Source organism: Eretmochelys imbricata, chromosome 22 (assembly GCF_965152235.1).
Source record: "Eretmochelys imbricata isolate rEreImb1 chromosome 22, rEreImb1.hap1, whole genome shotgun sequence".
In the NCBI taxonomy this organism is placed as follows: Eukaryota; Metazoa; Chordata; order Testudines; family Cheloniidae; genus Eretmochelys; species Eretmochelys imbricata.
Window position 1 is genome coordinate 13,351,279 of NC_135593.1, and position 27,696 is coordinate 13,378,974.

Here is a 27,696-nt window from a genome sequence, read left to right on the forward strand (position 1 = left end):
TAAGGGATGGTTTAACTTTCAGCTCTGGGTTTACGCTACCAAAGCCTGTGACTGCATTTAAAGCCTGCAGCCTTTACTCACACAAGAAGTCCTTGTTCACGCAAGTAGTCACACTGGTTAAATAGGTGTTGCAGGATCAGTTGCTTAGAGTCTCATCCAAAGCCCACTGAAATCAGCACAAAGACTCCCATTATCTTCTAAGGCTTTGGATCAGGTCCTTCAAGTAGGGCCTAAGCTGTAAATGATGCTTTTAACGACCCCTAACACCTCTTTATCCCAGCTCATCCAGGGGAGGAGGGATGGTCTTGTGGTTAGAGCCCAGCTTTCCCCATCAGGAAATCAGGTGTCTCTGTTACTGGTTCTAAAGAACCGTACGTCTCAGTGTATGGAGTATGAGAGCCCCCTTAGTGTTTGTGTCTATGGACTGACTGGGCCTGTTTCCTGTTCTACAGAATCGGTGCCACTGGCGGATTAAGCCTTTTTCACTGCACACATGTCAGAGCAAGGTCTTGGTTTAGATCTCCCCAGCACCCCTCGCCAGCTTTATAAATCCTCTTCCACCCCCCTGAGCTTGTGGTTCCACCAAACCCCACCAAGACGGAGCAGGGGTGCTGCCATTAACATGACACTACATGCCGGGGAGAGGAGCTGAGGAAGCAGTCTTACCAGATTCGTGAAGATATACGTGTAATAGGCGGACGCCATTCCCAGTTCAGCTGCCTGTGAAGGAGAGGAAAGGAGATTAGGCTGGAGAGTGACAATCTTCCATCTCAGCAACAGTACTGGGGGAGCCGGTATCAGATTTTCTTTTCAGATCTATCACTTTGCACGAAGGACTCTGATGTCCTTTTAAAAGCCATAAAGGGTAGCACCCAGAAGCATAGTTTGGCCTATTAAAGTAAAGACGGGGATCTGCTCTTTCAGAGGTGCTAAGCAGTTGCAGCTCCCGCTGAAGTTAATGGAAGCTGCAGGTTATTATGAAGTATTACTTCGTTCTATTTCAGTAGTGCCTATCGACCCAAACTGGCCCCATTGTACAAACAAACAATCCAAAGATTCATTGATTTTTTTAAATCCCAGATCATTTTGACCATCTAATTCAACCTCATGCATAATGAAGGACAGAGGATTCCTCCCTACATCTAGCTCTAACCCAGGATTTAGACAATTCATCACCGATGAATAAAGACAAAGGGAACCGGGAAGGAAGACATAACAATCGAAACAGGACCATTTGCATATATTACTAGTAACAATGGTTTTAACAGTCCCCGGTTGCCAGATGATGTGTTGAAGATCAATCCCAGATTGTGGTCTTTACAAGATTCAATTCTAATGTCAGGCCTGGTCTACACACAGATTTGGTACCGGTGTAACTATATTGGCAAGGGAGGTGAGTTTTAAAAAGAATCAATATATTTCTACTGGTACAACCCCTAGTGTAGAAACAGTTATACCAGTATAAAAAAGTGTCTTGTACTAGTACATCATATTTCCCTTCCCATATGGAATAGAATCTTTATTCTGGCATTACTGTATCCATACTAGGTGGGATTGCATGAGGTTAGCTCTATCAGTAGAGTTAAAGCAGTACAATTTGTGTGCATGGACAATCTGTAAGGGAAGGAATAGACAGCAATGTAGTGTTGGGTAAAGTAAAGAGACTCTGCTGAAAAATAATTCTGGTGGCAATTTTCATCCTCTCGTATCAGGTGGCTTGGCTCCCCTGTTAGTTTCACTCCTCTTCAGGTTTCAATTAAATCCATTGTTTGTTCTGCACTGTAATGATCCAACCATTGAATATGCTCAGATTTGCAATGTGCAGATCATCCCGAATGATTTTTTGGGAGCTCCTCCACATCCCTTCTTTTATCTGTCCCCCAGCAGGAGGCTGATGGTGTCAGGAAGTGGGGGGATGAAACAGATACAAACGAGGTGGAGCTCCTGGCCTGATTAACCAGCAGTAGGTAAAGATTCAAAGCAAGGCAGACAATGCTGCTCCCTGCCTTCACCATGGAGGAGTCCTCACTGCTTTTCCCACTCCCCTTTCTCACTCAGATGCCTGTGATCAAAGAAACAGCAATGTAGGGCCGGAAGGGACCTCAAGAGATCATCTAGTGTACCCCGCTGTGCTAAAGCAGGATTAAGTATACCTACACTATTCCTGACGTGTGTTTGTTTCATGTGTACTTAAAAACCTCCAGTGACGGGGATTCCACAACCTCCCTGGGAAGCCTATTCCAGAGCTTAAGTACCCTTAGAATTAGAAAGTTTTCCTACTATCCAATCTAAATCTTCCTTGCTGCAGATCACGCCGATTACATCTGGTCCTACTCTCAGTGGACCTGGAGAACAATTAATCACCATCCCTTTTATCACAGCCCTTCACATATTTGAAGACCATTATTATGTCCCCCTTCAGCCTTCTCTTCTCTAAACGAAACATGCCCAGTTCTTTCAACCTTTCCTCGCAGGTCATGTTTTCTAACCCTCTTATCACTTTTATTGATCTTGATGAACATAACAAATCTGCAGCCTCCACCGATGCACAAACAGCTGGCACGATGCATCCTCTGCAGGGAAAATGAAAAGGAGATTTTCTGGCCTGGTAGCTATTTGCTGGGACCCTTTGCTGATAAGCTGAAAGCTGGAAAATGAAAGACAGAAAGACGGGGGTGGGGGGAAATCAGAGGAACTTTAACACCAACACCACTTAGCACTTATGCCCAACATGTTAGGATAAGAGCCTCAAAACACTCTGGACAACCTCTACTCCCCCGACACTGACATACCATTGACTTCAGTGGGAGCAGAATTCAGCCAAGGTTGAGTGCTTTAAAAATCCCGCCCCAAGAACTAGGAAGTGCTTTACAGACACTAAGCAGCTAATCTGCACAGACACCTCTGTGACACAGATCAATAGGACACCCTGTCTTTTATAGGTTGGGAAAGGGAGACTGTGAGAACGTAACTTGCCCAAGAACACACAGCAAGTCAGTAGCAGAGAGAAGACTAGATCCTCCGGCAACGTGCTCTGACCGCCACCAGACCACAGTGCCTCTCATCTTCTGACTCCTGCACATCACAGTTTTCACTGTCTGGGGAGAGCAGCAATGTCTGCTCTCCCTGTGACCTACTCTGAAATCAGCAAGTGGGATTTCAAGGGAAGAAAATCAAAGAAAGCAACAAGCCGTCTCCTTTCCTCCATTGATCTCATCCATTTAACACACATATTGGCAAAGCTGGGGCAGGCTGGCTATATAAGAAGCAACCATGTGTTTCTAGACCACATGGGGTGGGGAATATATGAGAGGTTGTAGCTTCTGCCTCATTGTCCAAAGGTAGCAGAGCCCAAGAAAGGGCTGGTAACACAGGATTTGATCCAAAGTCTTTTACAATTAATGTCAGTCTTTCTGTTTGGATTGAGCCCAAAGGAGGAAACTGTTTTATCATCATCTTCACCCATTGTTCTGCTTGCTCTCCCAGTATACAGAGAAATAACTTCCAGTTTCACCTGTTGCAAGAAGTTCAGAAATCATAAGAGCGGTGTTCATTTCCCCTTCCCCTTGGAAACCTCCGCACAGGGCGACTGGATTAAATGTTATTGAATTGCTGCAAAATCTTCTCAATCTTTGACATCTTCATCGGTCATGGCCCGAGAATCCCTCAGTGATGGGAAGGGAGAGAGAGTGTGTCTAAAAAGCCCCTGTGCTCTGTAGCTGTGGAAAATTACTATGGCAACAGGCTGAGGGGATAGCCCTCAACAGTGAGCGAGCTCATTCAAATTCTTTATTAACTCAGAGATGAAATCTAGAAATAAATTTACAAATCCACCCCAACCTGAAACCTCGTCTTTGATTTCCTGCACATAAGAAGCTTCAGAGGGGTTAGTGAAATAACAAAAATCGAAAAAGGAAAGTTGTTCCTCAGTGAAAACTACTATGTTGTATTTACATGTGCAATTAAAACGACACTGGAATGGATTGATGAGAGATCCAGCTGGAGTCACTTGCGACAGTGCAGCCTCTATTAGCAGCCTTAGTCTAACGTCAGCCTCTGGACCGAAGTCTGGCATCTGTACCAGCAAAGATTAGCAAGGGGACGCACATCAGCTGTCATGCTTCACGTCCCAAGAGTAGCTATCTACAATTGAAATTCTGCCACTGTTTCTTTGCATCCCTCAAGGCAACATTCATATTTTTTTCACCATAGTAGTAAAGCAAAGGGAGCCTGAGCTGGTCAGGAATTTTTCAATTTAATATTTTTCGTTTGGAAAATACCCATTTGTGGAAACCGAAACATTCCGCGGGAAAGGGTCAGCTTCGACGAAGTTCCTGTTTTGGGAAAAGTGTCAAAATGTCCCCTTTCCTCATTTTTAAAATGAAAAATTCCATTTTTCAGTTCGAAACGACGTATTGTTTTGAAATTTAAGTGAATTTGGGGGGTGGGGCGGAATCTAATAAATTATTAAAAGGTCAAAATCAAAACAAAATGTTGGGACTGACCCAATCCAAGTTTTTCCTCCACATTTTGGTCCACAAACATGTTTGAGATGTCGACTTTTCGTCCCGATTCAGGATGGGGACGTTTTCCGAAATCGTGGAAATTTTCCTGGGATGGGAAAACAATTTCCTGTTGAGCTGGAAACATAACTCACTGGAGAGTATGTGCTACAGGTGTCCCTCTGTGCTGATTGACAGCGCATCTGAGTCTGTTACAGCCGCAGCATGGGAGCCTGGGTTCTTTAGCTCAAGCTAAATGAGTTCTAAATGAGTTCTAAATGGGTTCTTTAGCTCAAGCCCAATGAGTCGAAAGAATAGTAAATATGGCAGGCGACCAGCTTGGCTTAATGGTGAAATCCTAGCGGATCTTAAACATAAAAAAGAAGCTTACAAGAAGTGTAAGGTTGGACATATGACCAGGGAAGAGTATAAAAATATTGCTCGGGCATGTAGGAATGATATCAGGAGGGCCAAATCGCACCTGGAGCTGCAGCTAGCAAGAGATGTCAAGAGTGACAAGAAGGGTTTCTTCAGGTATGTTGGCAACAAGAAGAAAGCCAAGGAAAGTGTGGGCCCCTTACTGAATGAGGGAGGCAACCTAGTGACAGAGGATGTGGAAAAAGCTAATGTACTCAATGCTTTTTTTGCCTCTGTCTTCACTAACAAGGTCAGCTCCCAGACTGCTGCGCTGGGCATCACAAAATGGGGAAGAGATGGCCAGCCCTCTGTAGAGATAGAGGTGGTTAGGGACTATTTAGAAAAGCTGGATGTGCACAAGTCCATGGGGCCGGACGAGTTGCATCCGAGAGTGCTGAAGGAATTGGCGGCTGTGATTGCAGAGCCATTGGCCATTATCTTTGAAAACTCGTGGCGAACCGGGGAAGTCCCGGATGACTGGAAAAAGGCTAATGTAGTGCCAATCTTTAAAAAAGGGAAGAAGGAGGATCCTGGGAACTACAGGCCAGTCAGCCTCACTTCAGTCCCTGGAAAAATCATGGAGCAGGTCCTCAAAGAATCAATCCTGATGCACTTGCATGAGAGGAAAGTGATCAGGAACAGCCAGCATGGATTCACCAAGGGAAGGTCATGCCTGACTAATCTAATCGCCTTTTATGATGAGATTACTGGTTCTGTGGATGAAGGGAAAGCAGTGGATGTATTGTTTCTTGACTTTAGCAAAGCTTTTGACACGGTCTCCCGCAGTATTCTTGTCAGCAAGTTAAGGAAGTATGGGCTGGATGAATGCACTATAAGGTGGGTAGAAAGCTGGCTAGATTGTTGGGCTCAACGGGTAGTGATCAATGGCTCCATGTCTAGTTGGCAGCCGGTATCAAGTGGAGTGCCCCAAGGGTCGGTCCTGGGGCCGGTTTTGTTCAATATCTTCATAAATGATCTGGAGGATGGTGTGGATTGCACTCTCAGCAAATTTGCGGATGATACTAAACTGGGAGGAGTGGTAGATACGCTGGAGGGGAGGGATAGGATACAGAAGGACCTAGACAAATTGGAGGATTGGGCCAAAAGAAATCTGATGAGGTTCAATAAGGATAAGTGCAGGGTCCTGCACTTAGGATGGAAGAATCCAATGCACCGCTACAGACTAGGGACCGAATGGCTAGGCAGCAGTTCTGCGGAAAAGGACCTAGGGGTGACAGTGGACGAGAAGCTGGATATGAGTCAGCAGTGTGCCCTTGTTGCCAAGAAGGCCAATGGCATTTTGGGATGTATAAGTAGGGGCATAGCGAGCAGATCGAGGGACGTGATCGTTCCCCTCTATTCGACATTGGTGAGGCCTCATCTGGAGTACTGTGTCCAGTTTTGGGTCCCACATTACAAGAAGGATGTGGATAAATTGGAGAGAGTCCAGCGAAGGGCAACAAAAATGATTAGGGGTCTAGAACACATGACTTATGAGGAGAGGCTGAGGGAGCTGGGATTGTTTAGCCTGCAGAAGAGAAGAATGAGGGGGGATTTGATAGCTGCTTTCAACTACCTGAAAGGGGGTTCCAAAGAGGATGGCTCTAGACTGTTCTCAATGGTAGCAGATGACAGAACGAGGAGTAATGGTCTCAAGTTGCAGTGGGGGAGGTTTAGATTGGATATTAGGAAAAACTTTTGCACTAAGAGGGTGGTGAAACACTGGAATGCGTTACCTAGGGAGATGGTAGAATCTCCTTCCTTAGAGGTTTTTAAGGTCAGGCTTGACAAAGCCCTGGCTGGGATGATTTAACTGGGAATTGGTCCTGCTTCGAGCAGGGGGTTGGACTAGATGACCTTCAGGGGTCCCTTCCAACCCTGATATTCTATGATTCTATGATTCTAAGCTGTAGCAGCTTATGCTTTTAGCACTGGAGGTCCCCACTTCAATCCCTGATGAGTCAGCCAAGATGGCGGCTGTCATACAAAGTCTCACCAACTCTAGTAGGATGGTACCGTGGCACATGGTTTCCTTGTGGACAAGGTTCTTTGTGGAAACTAGCATGTAGTTGTACAGCCAGTAGGACTGACACTTGTACAGGACATCACGAGGCTAATCCATCAGGCCTAGAAAACACGCATTCTGCTCTAGGAGTGAAAATGGCACACAGCATCATGGCCCTGATCCAAAACTCACTGAAACCAATGGAGAGTCCCACTGTCTCCAATGGCCTTTGGATTAGATTCCTTAGGCTCAGAAGATTGACTCCATACTACAACACCTTCTACACCACCAGGAATCCCTTATCTAGGCCCATTGGCATACTGAGAGGTGAATCTAGGGAGCCAGAACTTATATTTATTTCATTTGATAATTGGCTAAAAAGCCTCCCGTTCCATACAGGTGCTGGAGAGCTGCACTAAAGTGGAAGCCCAAACTGGATTCTGTGCTCCGATTAAACCAAACTCTCAAAACAAACACAACAACTGTACAGGAGACAATAAAATAAACAAACATAATCTGGTAAAAAAATAACTAGACAGAGAAACACAACGGAGATGTACTCAGAAAAGAGAGTCCACACTGCTGGCGGACCGACTTTCAAAAGAGCTGAGCTGACCCTGCTCAAAGCCAATAAGAGCAGTAAAAGTTTGGCATCGTGGATGCCAAGCCAGACACCCCTGGGGCATGCACTCGGAGTATTCAATCTATTTGTTCTACACCTAGAATCCCGGAGGCAGTGAGCAAACTGTTATTCCCAGGACCTCAGCATCAATCAGTGGAAATCTCCCTGTAGCGTAGATAATTTTCAGCCGCATGGTAGGAGCTTTTAAGCTCCGGAACCATACAATGCACATGCAGAAGGATCATTTGGTGGAAGCAAGGCAGTTTATAAAGCTGTAATTTCAGCTGCCTACCTTCTGGAGGATGATGTGAGACATGGAGGCATTCGCATGTACAATGATGGTGGAGGTTTTGTCGTCTCTGATTTCTTTCAGGAGTGGGGTAGGATCCCCGCTGTCATCCAGCATCCGGACAGAGAGGGTGTCCTTCGAGATAAGGAACTGACGAAGCAACTTCTCTAGGTTTAAAAGGCCTTCAAATAAAAGAAACACAAACAGAACTTTTGAATCAAGAGTACCCCACCCATGACAACAGCTATCCTTTCCCATAGGAACCAGTCCTTTGCAAACCTGGTCAGACAAATGGTGTAGCAACATGCTGCAAAGCAAAGAAGCCATGACCAGCAGAGGAGGGGAAGGAACGGAGCAATTTGTAACTCTCTGTGGCCATCTGACGGAACAGCCCGCAGCCCTCTCTCAGAGGGAAGATCATCTTGACACCGGGCCTTTCTGAAAGTAATTCTTTATACAGCTTTTTTTGGGAGGGGGCTTGTCATTTTCTATGTGTGTAGCTCAAGCACACTGGGCCTTGATCCCAGACTGGGCCTTCAAAGTGCTACCCCAGCACAAATAATAATAATAATAAAGAACCAAATGTATTCTGCAGAAGAGCTCCGTGGAGCGCGAAAGCTTGTCTCTTTCACCAACAGAAGTTAGTCCAATAAAGGATATTACCTTTCCCACCTTGCCGCTCTAATATCCAACATTGCCACATACCAACACAACAACCAAATGTATTCTAGGCATTTACAGAGAAATAAGAGGACACGGTCGAAGGGCAGCGTGGTCCAGTGGGTGGGGCTCTGGGCTTGGTCTCTGGAGACCTTGATTCTATTCACATCTCAGGTCACTTCTCTGCTTGTCTTCCCATTCTTTTTTTTTTGTCTTCTCTATTTAGACCAGTGATACTCAGACTTCAGCAGTTCAGGAGCCGAATTAGCAATCGACATTACCCCAAAAGAGCCACCGTAGTGCGAATGACAGGGAAAATATTTAGTTGTTCTATAGATTCTGACAGCATACAAGTTAATAACTTAGTGCAAGTTGATAACTTAATTGGTTAATCATATAGTAAAAGCACCCTGATTGGTGAATAACTTGGACTGGTTAATAATTAAATCACACTGTGTTTTAATATCGTCTGCTGCAAAGAGCCGCAGGAGACCCATTAGAGAGCCACGGTCTGAGTATCACTAATTCGCACTACAAGGTCTTTGGGGCAGTGGTCGTCTCACTCTGCCTCTGTGCTTTTTGGCACTTCTGTCATATAAATAACAAACAACAAGAATGTCCCAAGCCCATATACCTTACGATCCAAAGCCCTGATTTGGCAAACTCTCATGTATGCAATGAAGCCAGTAAAACTCCTGGCATGATGAAAGATTATGTAGCATCCGGCCCTATATCGGGCTGGAAAGGGAGGAGTTTGTTTGGTTAGCTTTTTTCAAAGGAGGAATTAAACAAATGGAAACTGGACTAGTTAACTACCAGCATCCCTCCAAAGGAAGAGAACAAAGAACAGATCCCAAACCCAGAGCTTAAGGCCAGTGCCCTGGCAATCAGAGGGGCACTCAGGGTAAGTCTACCCTGTAATAAATAAACAAACCTGTGGCCTTGAGTCTTTGAGCCTGGCTCAACTGACAGAGGCTTGCGGTACAGGACGAAAAATAGCCATGCAGACATTCCCACTTGGGCTGAAGCTCAGGCCCTGAGGCTGACCTCTCTCACTTGGTTTCAGAGCTTGAACTCCAGCCCAAGTGGGAACGTCTACACTAATATTTTTGGCACTGTGGCTTTGAGCCCTGTGAACCCAAGTCACTTGACCTGGCTCTGACTCTTGCTGCCACAGCGTTGTTTTTTGTTTGCAGTGTAGACATACCCTCACCGTTCCTGTGCTTCGAGCCCAGCACTCAACTCTTCAACTAAATGTCATTTTGACGGCACTCAACAGTTTATTCACCCAGAAAGTCAAGGGCTGGGGAAGCAATACAAGGCGGTACAATGCAACATAATCAAGAGGGAGAGTGCTGCTCTCAAGAACGCCCAACTCTTCACAAAAGGCAACAAAGCGATGCATTAAAGAGAAAAAGCCTAGATGAGTGGAGTCTCATTCACGGAGAGGTTTTCCAGCAAACCAGTGTGCATACACTGAGCTCTTTACCATGTAGTGCCCCCTGCCTTTCCTCCTTAATCCAGGAGGAACTCATCGGGGGACTAAAGCAACTGCAGTCAGCAGGATTTCTCTGGGATGAAATTAACTTCCGAGTCTATTTCTTCATGGAGGGTGAAATTCTAAGAGGACCTATATGTCACCTGAGTGTTATTTTATGGGTTTAAGTGGGACCTAAGTGTTGTCTAAGTTTTGTGCCAGATCTCTGCATAGTTTAATTTTCTCCACACCCACAATCTCCTTTCCTACCAAGGAGCAGAGACGCTTCCAGCAATAACTGTTGGTTATTATTAATCACATTTATTGCGGTCGTGCCTAAAGGCCAGCCAAGAATAGGGTCTCATCCTACTGGCACAGAGTAGTAGATGGTCCCTGTCTCAGAGAGTTTACAATCTATAGACAAGCCAGACACAGCTTGGGGGAAAGGGTATAAGTAAAACTACTCTGCTATTATTTAGGCAAACCAGCTGAACCAACGAGAAAGGTTTGAGAAGCACCTTCACTCACCATGATTCCATTAAGCCCTCAGAAAAAGAGGCTTTTGTGTTTCCTTTGTCTTTCTAAAAATGGTCCAGTTTCATGGCAATTTTGCATTTCTCTTGCATTTCTCTGCATGAGCAAAACTGGATGCAAGTACCCAAGCTGCGGCTACCAACCTGAGCTGATTTTAAACCAGTGGCCTGGTGGTGAGCAGACCTCTGTCTCATTAACTGATGCCCCAGTACTTTAAATCACAAAAGCTGGAACGGAGTCATGGGAGGACAATCCCTAGACTACTGGGAACCCCTGGGTGTGTTATTTCTTTGGAAGGCGTTCCTAAAGCAAACAGGAATTATTGTGCATTATTAGCATTGCAGTGGTGACAGGAGGCTTTAACTGAGATTGTGGCCCCCTGGTGCTTGGAATCATACAAAGTTACAGTCAGAGACCACCCCCTGCCCAGAGAGATGTGCAGTGTAGGCAGGACAAAGGAAAGATTATCACCACCATTTCACAGGTGCGGGAAAGCGAGGCACAGAGAGATTCTTGCCCAAGGTCACACGTGGAGCCAGGAATTGAACCCAGGCCTTCTGAGTCTCACGCCGGTGCCTTAAAAACAAGACAGTCCATCTCAATGTCTGGATTTGGCCCACAACTCCCCTCTGAGGTTGGTCAGTGTCATTAGCTCCATGTGGCAGATGGGGAATCTGATACCCAGAGAGGAGAAATAACTTAGCCATCATCACACAGGACTAGAACCCCCATCTCCCGATTACCAGCCCAGTAAGTGAACCCGATTCCCCCCCCCCCCCCCCGCACTCCCCCAAAGCATAGCAGGAGGACTCTAATGGGAAGGCACTGGCTATTTACAGACTAACAGTCACTGGGTATATACAGCACAACACCAAGACCACCAGGAAACATTTAAACTCTTCCTGCAAGGAGCAGCTGTAGGTTATGAGAATTCCACGGACACCCCTCCGTGCCGGCTTCAGGGCAAGGCTAATCACACAATGACGGGAGGCAGTGCGGGCTGGCGGAAAGGGCACTGGCCCAGCAGCGAGGAGAGAAGCTGTCTACTCCCAGCACTTGCTGGGTGGCCTAGAGTGAGTCATTTCACTGCTCTGTGTCTTGGTTTCTCATTTTCGCTCTCTCGCCTGTGAACTCTTTGGGGCAAGGCCTGCCTCTCACTCCGTCTTTGCACAGTGCCTAGCACAATGAGGCCCCAATTTCAGCCGGGGCCTCCATGCACTATGATAACCCAAAATAAGGACTCCATAGTGCAGGATGCTGGCGCATGAAGGGTTAAAGCCAGCTTCTCCTGTCTGCAGAGAGACAGGCCTGAGCTGCACATCAGACTAAATCAAATGACTTTCGCTCTTCCTCGCTGTGAACTCCAGGAACGCATTAGCCTCACTCAGAATGCATCTGCCCGGATCAATATCAAATACAGCAGGACTGCAAGTCCTGGGGGAGCGGGGGCTGAGGGTGGGGGGGAAACAGGGGGAGGAGGAAGCCTGCCTTATTGCGAGCTGGTTAAAGACGTGGAAGGCCAGCTGTGGAGACGTTACTCAGGGGAGCCTCCTGCATGGTACACTGTCACGATCGGGCTCCATCTTGAGTAATGACGGTGGGGAGATTGCAGGTCTCCTGGCAGGCGGGCGCAGAGCTCACGTTGGGGTTCTCAGCTCCGTGTCCCAGGTGAATGAACACATATGGAGGTGGAGGAGGCAGGGGCCCCTCCTCCAGCTCAAACACTGGGGCAGGCGTGGGTAGCAGACGCTCTGTGCAAAGCGCTGCAGAATAGGATTCTCTCGCACAAGCAGCTGGATTGTGCACTTACAATCTGTCCACAACATGGAGCAGCACCTCCCCAGCTGCCCGCCCTGGGAATGCCTTAGGGGGAGTCATTTTTTATTGCTCCACCTCATACTCTGATGGGCAGCCCAAGGGTGGGGAGTGGAGCCCAGGGAGCGCGGTCGATTTACACCAGGCTCTGCCCCCCACAATGTGCAGAAATTCCCCAGGAGAGAAAGAAAAGCCAGCAGGACACGCTGGAATGTTCTAGTTTATGTCTAATTTCAGCCCCACAAAATAAAATTAGATCCTGCTCCTTAATTCCGCAGGCCGTGTGTCTCAGCCAAGCATTAATGAGGCAGATTGGAAAGCATCCCCTAACACAGCCGCTAAATGGAACTGCAATTCATATCAGGCCCTCATTTTGTCTCTCTTGATTAGTTTTTCCATTTTTATCCCTCCCCTACCACCCCACCGCCCTCCACTAGTGCTCGCCCTACCCTAGCCTTTCCCGAGTCCTACCCTGTCCCGTCGCTGCAGGCAGACAGCGGTGGAGACTCTCTGGGTCAGAAGGCACAGCTCTGCAGGCCAGTTTCTAAACCAGATCAGGCACCACGAGGCGGGTGAGGAAGCTCAGCGGAGACAGCTGATTTCCTCTCCTCTGGCTCAACACAATTATCATTCCCAGCACGTTATATCCTGCCCATAGCCGCGTTGGTTCACACCTTCCCCTCCTCTCAGCGTGGGGAGGGGAAGATGAAGAGATTCCCTTTTCGTTCCAGTGACATGAGAAAGGGGATCGCCTGCCGCTGACAGACTGAGACTTCAGAAGGCTGTTTCACAGGCCAGATATGAGCAAGGACTTGTCGACCCCTCTGGGCAACTTTGAAGCGCATAAATGAGGACCACCAAGTGTGGAGAGGCAGGAGCAGATGTCGTCTCAGTCTGCGCCATTCATCGAGGCTCATCTGGGAGCGGCAAAGCCGGAATGCCTCCCAAACCACGCACAGTACCCGCTCTGAGCTTGTGTCTGGGGACTTAGAGGCAGTTTCATGAAGGGCAGTGATACTCAGACCTCAGTGGTTCAGGAGCCAAATTAGTGATCAACATGACCCAAAAGAGCCACAGTAGGGTGAATTCATTGTTTCGTTTACTATAGTACTAGAGATTCAGATTTAAACAGTACGAGGGGAAATATTTAGTTTTTATATACAGTATTATTATTTTATCAACTACAAGTGGTTAATAATGCAGTAAAAGCCTCCCGATTGTGTGATTTAATTATTAACCAATGGTTTAACATCACCTGCTGCAAGGAGACACAGCAAAGAGCAACCTGTGGCTCGCGAACCACCGTCTGAGTATCGCTGCTCTAGTGGCTAGAGCCGGTGAGTGGGACTCAGGAATACGACAGTGAATAATGGAATTTTCAATCCAGGGCCTGAAACGACTGAGCTGAAAAGATGCCGGTCAGTTTGGACGGAAAGCCTTCTCCCCCCCTGCACCCTGTAAATTGTTGTTAAAAAAGAACTTGAAAAAAATTTGTTTTAAGTTGATTCCAAATGATTTGGGTGTGGGACAGGGGGAGTTGTTTCAAGCCAACTATTTTTTTCACAGGCCACACCCCCCCCCTTTATTTTTAATTGGCCAAACGTCGATTTGAAACAAAATGGTCGAAACAAAACTTTTCCACTTTAAAGCTATTTTTTGTGCAACTCAACCTTTTGCTAACTTCAGCCCGGAGTCGAAAAATAGGTTTGGGGACCTGAAAATGTTTTTTTTTTTTTAAAAAAAACTATTCCTTGAAATATATTCACCAGCTCTACTCCAGAGTCCTGAGCTGCACTGACTCACTTTCTGCATCAGTGTTTCCCCATCTCTGTGACCAAGGGCTGCTGGAGAAGGCAGGATCTGTGCATGCACATGGTATCCATGCAGGCATTTCATTCCCTGCACTGTAGCATTCAGCTACAAGCCCTGACCCGCGCAGAGGACGACAGCACCGGGATGCCTCGGCCCCAGAGGACCACTGGGGAGATGCCACCTGCAGGCGGTCTTCCCTGGGCGGCTCCCCGAGGGTGAGCCGTTTGCATCAGCCATTGTGTTGGCACAGAATGGTTTGGCACAGTGGTAGTATTGAGCACATAGGGTATGATACGAATTATGCACACGCTGATAGGTGTCCGCGTGGCCCAGGCATAGAGCCTTCTCCTTTGCTTTGAGCCACCCCAGGTTCTTGGGCTGAATTAAGCAGCTTGCCTTGTTTCCCCTCTCACTGCCAGGGTGCAGATCACAACTGGTACAACACATGGTCGAGATCGCGATAGCAACTGAGATCTCCGGCCACGACAGATCGGAGCTGGAGTTGTGTCCTGTTTGCAGCGGGTTTTCTAAAAACACGCAGCGCCTTCCAGGTTAGGGCGAATTATCCCTCGCAGCCTCTCCGAGATGGGGAAATGGAGTCACGGGGCCGGAGTCTGCTCCCAAGTGCACGCCGGTGCAAAACCAGTAACAACATGGACTGCGAGAGAGAGTTAATTTCTGTTCACTCCAGCATAGGTGACAACTGGCCTACAGCCAAGACTTTTCCAAGGTTGCAGTGTGAGTCAGCAGCAAGACTAGGAACAGAACCCAGGAGTCCTGTCACACAGTCCTGCGTTAAACCAAACAGCTCCGACTCTCTGCTCCTTGAGCTCGAGTTTCTAGCTATCGCACCAAAACAAACAACGTTGTCCCTCAAAATGGAATTTCCTTATCAATTAATGGCCAGATTGTGTGCGGTCCTGGCTCGGCCAGAAAGGGGGATGCAAAAAGCCCCACTCTCCCATGCCCTTGCTCAAGGACAGTGGCCAACAGCAGTCTCTGTGCTTGGGGTGCTGGCTTCTGCTTCCCCCCACGGAGCAGGACTATGGTCCATTCCTGTCCTTTGTGCCAGCGTAAAGGCTAGTGCAAAGAGCAGGATGGGGGGTTGTACCTGCATGAGGCACCTTCACCCTTGGACTCCTCTGGGCCTGGGCAGGGCTCCTCCTACTCAGGGCTTGTGGCTAAATGTCACACTAGCCCTAAAGGGTAACTTCCTGGAGCCAGCAATTGAGTTATCCAGCAGTCCCTGATTAAAGCTATCTGGATTGATTCAATTAAGGGTGGACGTTGAATTATTTAACACAAGCCATTTGGTTCCTCAGATTCTTCGATCCGGTTAAATGAAGGATCAGATTAACCAGGGACTGAATGAAGTGGGAGGCACCTGAGTGTGTCAGCTGGTGGATGGGCAGGTGCAGTCAGACGCCCAGTTATGGGTCTGTGCGTTCCCGAGAGTGTGTGCATCACACTGTGTGTGTCACCGGGGGGGGGTGCAGATAAGGAAAAGCTGCACATGAGCTATACAAAAGATGTTATGAAAAATAAGTTCACGGCAATGTTAAAGGTACAGCCAGAAAAATCAGAGTGAACAAATACCAGAGGTAAGGCTGCGGCAGTAACATCAACGCAGGGTCGTTGCACACCTTGGGCCAGATCCTCAGCAGGAATAAATTGGAGTCAATGGTGATTTTGCTGATTTACACCACCTGAGGATCTGGCCCTCAGCGAGTGCACAGTTTGGGAAGTGGGCACAAGGACCCTTTTGGCATCCATGCCGGAGCTGGTCAGATTGGAAGTCCTATTGCTCTCCTGAATGCCAGGACAGATCCAGGCTGCTGGCTTACATTTTGCAGGCACTCAGCTGCTCCCGGAAGGCCTTGTGCCTGGCTAAATGATGCACAGTGCCCCCTGGAGCTCCCATTAGGGCAGTGCACCTCTTCACCACCCCCTACAGCAAGCTCCTTGGTAAGGAACACTTTAGCCCTAATGCATCCAGCTTCCACTTTGAAAAGAAAATACCCACGTGCTAATGGGAACCCTTAACCATGTCATGTCCTGACTTCTGGTGAGGTTAGCTGCGCTCTTAAGGATATGACCTGGAAAGACCCAAGCGTGTGAGGGCACGGCAGCGAAAGGATGGTGCATGCGTAAAAATGGGTGGTGTGTGCTTGTGTAGACAAGTGTGTCTACCTGTGTGCAGTAGAGATGAGCCAAAGCTGCAGAGTTCGGATCTGAACTTCTCCCTGGTTTGTGGGTTCGGACCCAGAGGTCTAGTATGGGCCCATCCGCATTGTACACAAAAGTCAGATTTATAAGGCCTGCTCTCATGCTCCAAGATGCACGTCAGTAACCACCCAGATCTACATACCTGCGTGCTAACATCAAAACACCTGGAGCCCAATTCCCCATCTCGCTGACTCCAGTCTAAATCAGGAGTGAATCCCAGGATGTCAATGGCGGTTACGCTGGAGCACAAAACCAGTGGAGGAGGGAGGCCTAATGTGCGTAGAAGTTATCAGGCAGGCTTACCGCTGTGCAGTTACTGGGGCATGCATGGTGGCAGAATCATGCGCAAGCGAATAAGTCAGCACCCAGGATTGCACAGAACGGGCTGGGACAAGTAGCGAAATCCAGTGTGCACTCAGTTTAGGTCACAGACTGCATACAAGTCTCAGAAAGACACATTTCCAAATCGTGCTTTGTCAGGAACTGACCTCAGGCTTTTTCCATTATGGAAACCCATCCATCAACTAAAACGCTCTCTATGAAACCAAAAGGCAGCCAATGTCCTTCCCCCCAGCCCCATCTCTCACAAACTGCTGCTGGAAATTTCTGGACTTGGTTCTAAGTGTGGACCTCCAGCTGCAGGCCTCTCACTCGCCTCTGATTTCACCAAGTTCCCTTCTTGCCCCGGACAGGACAGACCCCGTCATTAGTAAAATGGATTATTTTAGGCCACTATAATCAGAGAAAAGCACAGGCCTCCAGCAATTGACACCAGCTTTGCCGGTGGGATTTCACCAACCAGTGCTAGACCCTAGAGGCATTTTTACACAGCAGAGAGAGGTAACGGATGTGGAAAGGGGATAAAATGAGAAGCAAGCGGGAGCAGGAGCGGTTAACACAAGCCAGGGCCACTTACATTCAGCTTTGGCACAGATGAGGCAGGCAGTGGTGCAATTAAAGAAGTTCAGGATCCCAGCTACGGCCACGCTGATGTCGGTGTTGCTGGGGTGGAGGTTCAAGGTGGTGAATCGCTGGAACTGGAACTTGAGGAATTCCTCTGGGGCAACTTTAAAATGAGGGACCTGGGAAAATGAGAAAGAACAGAAGACACAGAAAGAACGAGAGGAAGAGCAATTGCAAAAGATGCATTTCTCCAGTAAAAAAACAGTCAACTCAGTGCCGCATGGGAAGCAGGTGAGAGAAAAGACAACCCAGCAAAACTGCATAGAATATTCTACTGAACAGAGGAGACAATGGATGGAAGCATAGGCACCAACTCCGTGGGTGCTCCGGGGCTGGAGCACCCATGGGGGAAAAAAGTGGGTGCTCAGCACCCACCAGCCATAGCTGATCAATGGCACTCCTGATCAACTGTTTGGCGGCTGCAGGAGGCACTTGTGAGAGGACGGAGAGCAGGGAGCGATGAGGGCTTTGGGAGACGGGTTTGAGCAGGGATGGGAAGAGGTGGAGCGAGGGCGGGGCCTCAGGGGAAGGGACGGAGTGGGGGTGGGATCTTGGGGTGGAGCCGGGGTGAAGCACCCCAAGTTAAAAATAAAAGTCAGCACCTGTGGATGGAACCCTAAATGGGTTTTTACTCTTGTGGATCCTGAGAAGGAGAAAGTCACAGCAGCAAGAAGTGTCTGACTTGGAGTGATGGGGAGAAATGGACCAGGGAGACCCTGGCTGAGACCTTTAAAGAAAGTCTAGCAATAAGAGCCTCGCTGAAACCTTTAGGAAAGACTGAAAGAAGAACACGATGACCCCATGCTGGTGAATCTCAGGATAAGGAGAAACAGCTGCAGCAGCCTAAAGCTTTGCCCTGTTTGATCTGCGGAGAAGTAACAGGCTATTCCAAAGGGATCAGAGCTAATATTTCATTTGCCATTCATAAACGGGAGTGGAAGTAGCACTGAGACGCTGCATGCCAGGGAATACGGACAACGTGGGGCCAAGGAGCCCAGGGTGCAGATGGAATGGGAGCGACGGGAGACCAGCAAGGATAAGGGTCAGCGGGACAGAGAAAGGATTTGTTTGTTTGTTTTTTAACAGCATGGATTATTTGGAAGAAACAGAACAGAAAAAGGGGAACATCTGGTTCTGCTTCAATAGAGCAATGTCAAGTCCTCTTTGCTTCCATTAGCGGCGCTTCCAGAAGCTATCACCCCACGCCTCTGATCTGTCTCCTCTTGGGGAAGGCTGTTAGTGGGCTGTGATGGCTGCTTTATTGGAGGCATAAGCTGTTTTGTTAGTAATAGAAAAGTTAAAGAGTAATAAGCTGCTATCTGCCTTGATCTCACTCCACAGACCTCAGCCTGGGCTCCATTAACAGGGAGAGAAACAGACTGTATGCCACAGGCAGATTCCTTTAACTAATGTAGATGGGACATCTACAGTGTGGGCTTGTTGATCATTCTCTGAAGCCAGATGGAGTCTGAGGCTCATGGCAATGACGATTAATGAGGCAGAGAGATGCGCAGGCAGAGGTGTACACGAGACCCCACCACATACGTCTGCAGGGTGCAATCCCCAAAGAGGTGGGCCCAAGTCACAAAGCTGAGGGTTGCTCCAATCCACAGCTTTGCGTCAGCCCAAGATGGAGACAGGAGGTCTAATTTTTGTCTCCTTCCCAGTGGCTTTATGCCAGCGTACCGCCAGTGACTTCACCATGATGGTCTTTAGGTTAAAGCATTGGACTGTGACGCAGGAGATCTACCTGCTCCGCCACAGATGCCTTGTGTCCCCCTCAGGCAAGTCACTTTCCCTCTGCGTGCATCCTTTCCCCATCGGTACAAGAGCACTTCCTTTGCCTGCCTTGTCTGGTTAGACTGTAAGCTTTTCAGGACAGAGGCTGTCTTACTACTGTACTTAGCACCTGGCACAATGGGGCCCTGATCTTGGCTGAGGCCATTAGGTGCTACTGTAAAACAAATAACGACGAGTCATTCCTGATTCTTACCAGTGTAAATGACAGCAGAGAGGATTAGGTTCAATAACCAGACAGATAAGACTGGATCTGAACTTCCTAGCACCCCAGTTTTGATTCAGGACCACCTCGAAAAAGAGGGAAGAGAATTGCTTCGTGTAGAACACGGGGAGTCTAGCTAGAAACAACTAGCTGAGACCAAAGAGGAACAGAGTTAAGATGAATATCAGGAAAAACCCTGATGATCTGTTACGGCAGATTGGTCTTTGCCTGGGTAGTGGCGGATGCTAGAGGCAGTGCAATGGATCAATCCTGCAATGGATCAAGCAACTGGGAAAGAAAGGACAATCCTGCAGTAGCTGAGGGAGTTGGGTCTAGCAGATCTCTTCCAGCTCTAATGCCTCTGATTCTAAGGAAATAAAGCAATGCAAGTCATTTGCAAATACAAGCTATTTACCGTGTTCCATTTCAGACGCTCCTACACCGTGAAGGCACCAGAGACAGAGTCCAGTAAATGGCTGAGAGATGTTATCAGGCTATGAAGGGATGAACTATAAGAAGAGAACTCCATTTCTTTTCCCCAGAGCACAGACGGATCAGTGTACGCCGGCAGTTGAGGGTTTATAAAATATTAAATCAGAGACATAATCTGGATGTAGATTAAAAAGGTTTGTATTGAAGAAACATCGCCAAACAGAAAGGGAATATAATCTTCCAGGAGGATCATGCACAAACTAATGACTGCCGGGAGCTTCTGTGCTGAGTTATGTTTGCCAAGCAGGTGCTGGCTTTTGCAACTGTAACTGTCGAGGCAGTTCTTGCTGGATCCTAGAGAAGCTGGAGGAATGGGTAGTGCAGGAGAAACTGGGAGATGGGGTGAGACTAGCAGAGAAGCAGAAGGAGATGTGGTGAGAGAGAGAGGAGGAAGAACAAGGAGTTAAGAGAAGGGAATGGGAAAGATGGGACCCAGGCACTAAATTACAAGTTCAGGTACACCTTGCTGCAGCCCACAGATGGTTAGAGGAAGGATGGCCTAGTGGATAAGGGACTGGACTGGAACTCAGGAGATCTGGTCAAGTCTCAGCTCTGCCACAGACATCACAGGGCTACCTGGGGCAAGTCGCTTCACCTGTCCTGTGTCTCACTTCCCCAGGGGTAAAATGCGGATAATAGCACTGCCCTGCCTCGCAGTGATGTTGTGAGGATCAAGTCCACTAGTGCTTGTGAGGCACTCAGATACAAGGGTGATGCGAGGCTGTGTAAGTGCCCTGCTGGGCAGAAAGAAACTGACATAGCAGTAGTTAGACCCACACGGGGGTCTGTGTGCGCGTGGCGGGGCAACGGACAGGAAAGCAACAAGAGGCCTTCCTAGGTAGTAGGAAGAAAAGCAGCAGCCAGACCCTGGAGAGGAAGAAGAAGGAGAGCAACAGTGAGGAGGAGCTGGAAGCAGAAATGGGTGGAGGAACAGCAGTAAGACCTTGGTTGACATCTGTGGGGGAAGAGAACGACAGAAAAGCAGAAGACGCCAGCTGGGACCCTATGAAGGAGAAAGTGACTCGGCAGCAGTACACCTTCCCTGCTGGTTCTCCAGAGGAGGCACTCGCGGCTCAAAGACAGAAAGTCTAATGGGATCAGAACTAGGGAGGCGAATAATCGTCTCATTTGCAGTTAATAAATCAGAGGGGAGATGCTGCGTCGTAGGGCATTCAGGTAACATTCAGCAGAGACAGCAAAGGACCCAGTCCCTCCAGAGCCTGACACAGAGAGAGAGAGGGTGGGAGGTAGAACTCTGCTTGAGGGTCTCCAGCACTGCATTGCCCTGAGTCATATGTGTTCGGAAGAGAATTTGCAGTGGACATGAGATTGTGCTAGAGTAGGGAAAAGAGGCCAGGGGAACTATTCTGCACCCCTTCAATCCCCAACAGTGGGCTTCCTCCCTGTCCCAGACAGACTGAATTTGATGTCCCTCCAGTGCAACCTAGCAGCCCAATGCCCTGTGGACATGCAATGCCACCATCAGGCTATGGGAGCCCTGCAAGGCAGCTCAGTCAGTCTCTCAGACAGCCTGGAGATATTCCCACCGGTGGGATTTCACTCACCTCTTTCTCCCCGCAGATATTGCTGATAATAGAGCTTGAGGCCGGACTCGACGAAGGTCCCAGGACGGCTACCACCCCTTTCGGAAGAATCTGGCACACTGGGGTCACCATGGAGAATTAGAGAGCAGGAGAGGAAATGTGTTAACCAATCGGGGGTTATCCCAGATTCTTAGTAAGTATCAAATCCTACTAAGAAAAGGAGTACTTGTGGCACCTTAGAGACTAACCAATTTATTTGAGCATAAGCTTTCGTGAGCTACAGCTCACTTCATCGGATTTGTGGAAATGGCCCACCTTGATTATCATGCACATTGTAGGGAGAGTGGTCACTTTGGATAAGCTATTACCAGCAGGAGAGTGAGTTTGTGTGTGTGTGTTTTGGGGGTGTGTGTGTGAGAAAACCTGGATTTGTGCTGGTAATGGCCCTCCTTGATTTTCATACACATTGTAAGGAGAGTGGTCACTTTGGATAAGCTATTACCAGCAGGAGAGTGAGTTTGTGTGTGTGGTTTTTCAAAAGGGGTGTGTGTGAGAAAACCTGGATTTGTGCTGGAAATGGCCCAACTTGATTATCATACACATTGTAAGGAGAGTGATCACTTTAGATAAGCTGTTACCAGCAGGAGAATGGGGAGGGAAGAGGTATTGTTTCATGGTCTCTGTGTATATAATGTCTTCTGCAGTTTCCACAGTATGCATCCGATGAAGTGAGCTGTAGCTCACGAAAGCTTATGCTCAAATAAATTGGTTAGTCTCTAAGGTGCCACAAGTACTCCTTTTCTTTTTGCGAATACAGACTAACACGGCTGTTACTCTGAAACCTATCAAATCCTACTGTATCTTCTTTCCCATTCCCAGGGGCTGAGAGTACAAATTCATCCATGCCCCCACACTACACAGAACCCACTGCCTTTGTACCCAGGACTTCATGGAGTCATTGTCACCCTGTTCCTCGTATTTCCTAAGGGGTCAAGATCCTGACCCACAACCCATCTCCTGTTCCCTGGAGTGCCACAGTCCCACTGCCCTATACACCAGACCATGCAGCATCCCAAACCTTGTGAAATCCCCACCACCCAAAGCCCATATCACCACCATGTGTCTCCTGTCCAAAGCTCACAGCAAACCCAAAGCTCACAGCAAACCCCCCAAACCAATCCCATGGAATCCCCCTCAATAACCCCGCTTTCCTGTTATCCCACCATAGAATCATAGAATCATAGAATATCAGGGTTGGAAGGACCTCAGGAGGTCATCTAGTCCAACCCCCTGCTCAAAGCAGGACCAATCCCCAATTAAATCATCCCAGCCAGGGCTTTGTCAAGCCTGACCTTAAAAACTTCTAAGGAAGGAGATTCCACCACCTCCTTAGGCAACGGATTCCAGTGTTTCACCACTCTCCTAGTGAAAAAGTTTTTCCTAATATCCAACCTAAACCTCCCCCACTGCAACTTGAGACCATTACTCCTTGTTCTGTCCTCTTCTACCACTGAGAATAGTCTAGAACCATCCTCTCTGGAACCACCTCGCAGGTAGTTGAAAGCAGCTATCAAATCCCCCCTCATTCTTCTCTTCCGCAGACTAAACAATCCCAGTTCCCTCAGCCTCTCCTCATAAGTCATGTGTTCCAGACCCTTAATCATTTTTGTTGCCCTTCGCTGGACTCTTTCCAATTTATCCACATCCTTCTTGTAGTGTGGGGACCAAAACTGGACACAGTACTCCAGATGAGGCCTCACCAATGTCGAATAGAGGGGGACGATCACGTCCCTCGATCTGCTCGCTATGCCCCTACTTATACATCCCAAAATGCCATTGGCCTTCTTGGCAACAAGGGCACACTGCTGACTCATATCCAGCTTCTCATCCACTGTCACCCGTAGGTCCTTTTCCGCAGAGCTGCTGCCTAGCCACTCGGTCCCTAGTCTGTAGCTGTGCATTGGGTTCTTCCGTCCTAAGTGCAGGACCCTGCACTTATCCTTATTGAACCTCATCAGATTTCTTTTGGCCCAATCCTCCAATTTGTCTAGGTCCCTCTGTATCCTATCCCTGCCCTCCAGCGTATCTACCACTCCTCCCAGTTTAGTATCATCCGCAAATTTGCTGAGAGTGCAATCCACACCATCCTCCAGATCATTTATGAAGATATTGAACAAAACCGGCCCCAGGACCGACCCCTGGGGCACTCCACTTGACACTGGCTGCCAACTAGACATGGAGCCATTGATCACTACCCATTGAGCCCGACAATCTAGCCAACTTTCTACCCACCTTATAGTGCATTCATCCAGCCCACATTTCTTTAACTTGCTGACAAGAATACTGTGGGAGACCGTGTCAAAAGCTTTGCTAAAGTCAAGAAACAATACATCCACTGCTTTCCCTTCATCCACAGAACCAGTAATCTCATCATAGAAGGCGATTAGATTAGTCAGGCATGACCTTCCCTTGGTGAATCCATGCTTACTGTTCCTGATCACTTTCCTCTCATGTAAGTGCTTCAGGATTGATTCTTTGAGGACCTGCTCCATGATTTTTCTGGGGACTGAAGTGAGGCTGACTGGCCTGTAGTTCCCAGGATCCTCCTTCTTCCCTTTTTTAAAGATTGGCACTACATTAGCCTTTTTCCAGTCATCCGGGACTTCCCCCGTTCGCCACGAGTTTTCAAAGATAATGGCCAATGGCTCTGCAATCACAGCTGCCAGTTCCTTTAGCACTCTTGGATGCAACTCGTCCGGCCCCATGGACTTGTGCGCGTCCAGCTTTCCTCCAACCCCAGGCAAAGCCTCTTCCCTTTGCCCCATAACCAGGACATTTCTCTTTTCAGACCTGACCCTTTTGGGATCTGCCTGCATTGCTGCAGGACATCTTTCACTGAAGTTTATGGAAGATACTAAAAGAAGGACATTACCCTGGTTAAAGAATCATTGACACAAGCCAAACCGACACAAATTTGCTAGCTCATCCTCTGAAGAACTGAACAATAAATATGAATTAAATGATTGTACTTGGTTTGTTTTTACCATGTGTTCTGCTCAGTGGCAGTGAGCACTCTGGATCCATGCCACCAGCTTGCTACATTAACAGAACCCTGAAAAACTCAGGAAGCTGAATTCTCTCCCCCTCAGCCTCCTCCTGAGTTTAATAGGAACCTTTTGTGCTTTCAGTCGTAGCATGACTGAGCTGGATCGGGCTCCAAAGACTGTCCAATTGGTGTCAACTCGGTGGTGGAATTCAAACCCTACCAACACATCTAGGGCTGTTCCTCTGGAGTAATTTGTATACGTGAAGACTCCATAGATTTAAACCAGCAGCTTCGTCATTTCTGAGCCCCAAAGACCCCTTGAAGGATATTCTGAATTTAATGTGGGTGAGGAGTTGTTCTGAAAGACATCACAGGCCCAGGCTAAGTGAAAAACTGTGGTTGATTGAATGCCACCACTCTCCCACCTCTTCCCCAACAGGACCAAAGCAGCCCTGTGAACAAATACAAAGCTGTATTTGCTGCACTAGCACGAATGTGAGTTTCTTCCAAGGAAAGAGGATACCAATCGGTTCACCAGAGTCATCTGCCATCCCTACAGGACCATCTTGTGAACGTTTTCAGAACCAAATATTTGTGAACTTCTCGATTTAAAAAAACAGGTCACGCATCTAAGTTGTGGTCTCTTAGATATCAAGTGGCTTGTCTGTCTTGGGGTATGATTCTTTCATAACAGTTGTGAGATTTAGTCAAGATTCAGTGGCTGGAAGTTGAAGCTAGAAATATTCAATGGCACAACGTTGTTTTCTTTTAAACAGTGAGGGTAATTAATCATTGGCATTGCCTTGCCAAGGGATACGGTGGATTCTCCCTTACTTAAAGTCTTTAAATCCAGATTGGATGTCTTCCAAAAGAAGATACGCTCTCATTTGACAAGCTATTGGACTCAATGCAGGAATCAGAAGGTGAACGTTATGCAGGAGGTCAGACTAGATGATCATAGTGGTCCTTTCTGGTCTTAAAATCTACAAAGTAGATAACTTAGTGGTTAGAGTAGGAAGCTGGGAGCCAGGACTCCTGGATTCTATACTAAGTCCCGCCGATGACTTGGTCACGTATCAAAACTAGACATCACTGCACTGACAGCAGCAGTTGTTTGACAGTGCAGAAAAACTCTATGTAGATTGAAGTCAGGAAGTGAAGAACATTTCATTGAACCTGCTGTAAGGGTTAATTAGGATGTGGGGCAATGCCTGTATTGGAATTTGGCTCCCCACTTTTCTGAAAGAGGGCAAGTGGCTAGGATGTCAGTTCTAGGAGTCATTTAATTCTTTGCCTCTCCAAACCATAGTGCCCCAACAGCACAAAACTTCAGTCTGCTCCCTAGTAAATTGCCAATCCCCTTTCTGCGGCTCCTAGAAGTTCTGCTAAGGACTCCGTCCATGTACTGGGCTGGCCTGACCATGCTTGGGTTGTAAGAACTGAAAATGGTATGACTGCAGGCTTACTTATATGGCACTTATTGGATGATGCAACAACACTGCCCCTCCCAGGTTTGTGTTTGTTTCCTTTTGGAGAAGATACATAAAAAAACTACTTTGAATTGTCTGTACTCCATGGAGTCAATTCTTAACCTCACAATCATTTGTTAAGCTGGGCACAAGCAAACAATCCACATTTTAACATAATCAAATGTAAATGTATACATCGAGGAACAAAGAATGCAAGCCATACTTATATGATGAAGGGACTCTATCCTGGGAAGCAGTGATTGTGAAAAAGATTTGGGGATCCTGGTGAATAACCAGCTGAACAGGAGCTCCAAGTGTGCCACTGTTTGGTCAATGGTCTAATGTGACCCTGGGATGTATAAACAGGAGGCTCTCGAATAGGAGAAGAGAGGTTATTTTACCTCTGTCTTTGGCTCTGGTGTGACTTTGGCACTGCTGGAATACTGCCCCCAGTTCCGGAGTCCACCGTTCAGGAAGAATGTTGATAAATTGGAGAAGATTCAGAGAAGAGCCACAAGAACGATTAAAGGATTGGACCACACGCCTTATTGTGAAAGACTCAATCTGTTTAGCTTAACAAAGAAACAGGCAAGGGGTGACTTGATCACAGTTTATAAGTACCCCATGGGGAACAAAAATCTGATAATAAAGGATTTGTCAGTCTAGTAGAAAAGATCCAACGGCTGGAACTTAAAGCTGGACAAATTCAGGCTAGAAATTAGGCGCACATTTTTAACTGTAAGGGTAACTACCATTGGAACAAGTTACCAAGGTTAATGGTGGATTTTCTATCACTCGCCATTTAAAATCAAGGTTGGATATTTTTCAAAAAAAAAAAAATTTGCTGTAGTTCAAACAGGAAATTAATTCAGAGAAGTCCAAATGATCTGTGTTTTACAGGAGGTCAGACTAGATGATCATAGTGGTCCAATCTGGCCTTAGGATCCATGTCTGTGAGTTCAGGCAAGTCCAGTAGATGGTCACAAATGACCTGGACTGGGTTTGTGCAGAAAACCTGGAGGTGAAAGGCTCAATATTCAACTACCACGTCGTCCAGTTCCCAGGATGCATAGTAAGGCTTCTAAGTTCTTACAGGAAGTTTAAATGCCATGCAAACATCTCCTCTTGGTTTTGTTCACTCCGTTCAGTCTAGTGGATGTTTGGTGGATGTTTTTCTCCAGCAGCTTCACATGGATCTGGCATTTGCTTCTCTGTGCTTAGAAATTTGCAGACACTTATACCTCTTGAATAGCCCTTTTTGAATAGGAATATTAGCAATTTGCAAACTGTGCATTCTGCTTTAGAAACATTCATCAGTCCCTGGTGACAGCTGAGCGCCTTCAACTATTCTGCAGAGTATCAGGCACCTGCCAGCATCTAGGAAGAAGGCACGGGCTCCCTCTCCTATTTGTGTGCCTTTGAATAAGTCAAAAGTCCTAGGGGGGATTTTTGTCATGCATGCAGGAGAAAGTTTGGCGAGCACTTTCCCTTTGTCTCTCAAGTAGCCAAGAACAAAAGGACTGGGAGAATAGGTTAAGTAGTCATAGCAACTGAGTTGCAAGGATTGTCAGAGGAAGAACAGGCAGTTTTTCACTCTCAGAGTGAAACACACTCCGGAATTACAGAAAAAACACTGCAAGGAAGTGGAGATGCCTGAGGCAGAGGATTAGACCATGTAAGGAGAGCGCCTCTTGTAACCCAAACACTCTTCCTATCTCAGGGTACTTTACCCATGGAGACAAACTGCAGCAGGTAGCTCACGTCTGGACTCCTAAGCCTATTACATACACCGGTCTTCTGTGCTCAGACACCAGCCCTTTG

General features: G+C 47.4%; 1 protein-coding gene across 4 annotated transcripts in view; it reads right to left on the reverse strand.

Annotated features, from left to right (window-relative positions):
- The window catches only part of GRIK4 (glutamate ionotropic receptor kainate type subunit 4), a 201,892-nt gene that overhangs the window by 84,792 nt on the left and 89,404 nt on the right, over window positions 1-27,696 (reverse strand). For all 4 annotated transcript variants that reach the window (XM_077839813.1, XM_077839814.1, XM_077839812.1 and 1 more), the window contains exons 3-6: window positions 21,382-21,479; window positions 17,276-17,441; window positions 7,839-8,017; window positions 667-720 (exon numbers count right to left, since the gene is read on the reverse strand). In XM_077839813.1, coding sequence (XP_077695939.1) covers window positions 667-720; window positions 7,839-8,017; window positions 17,276-17,441; window positions 21,382-21,479 — 497 coding nt within the window. The remainder of the gene's footprint in view (window positions 1-666; window positions 721-7,838; window positions 8,018-17,275; window positions 17,442-21,381; window positions 21,480-27,696) is intronic.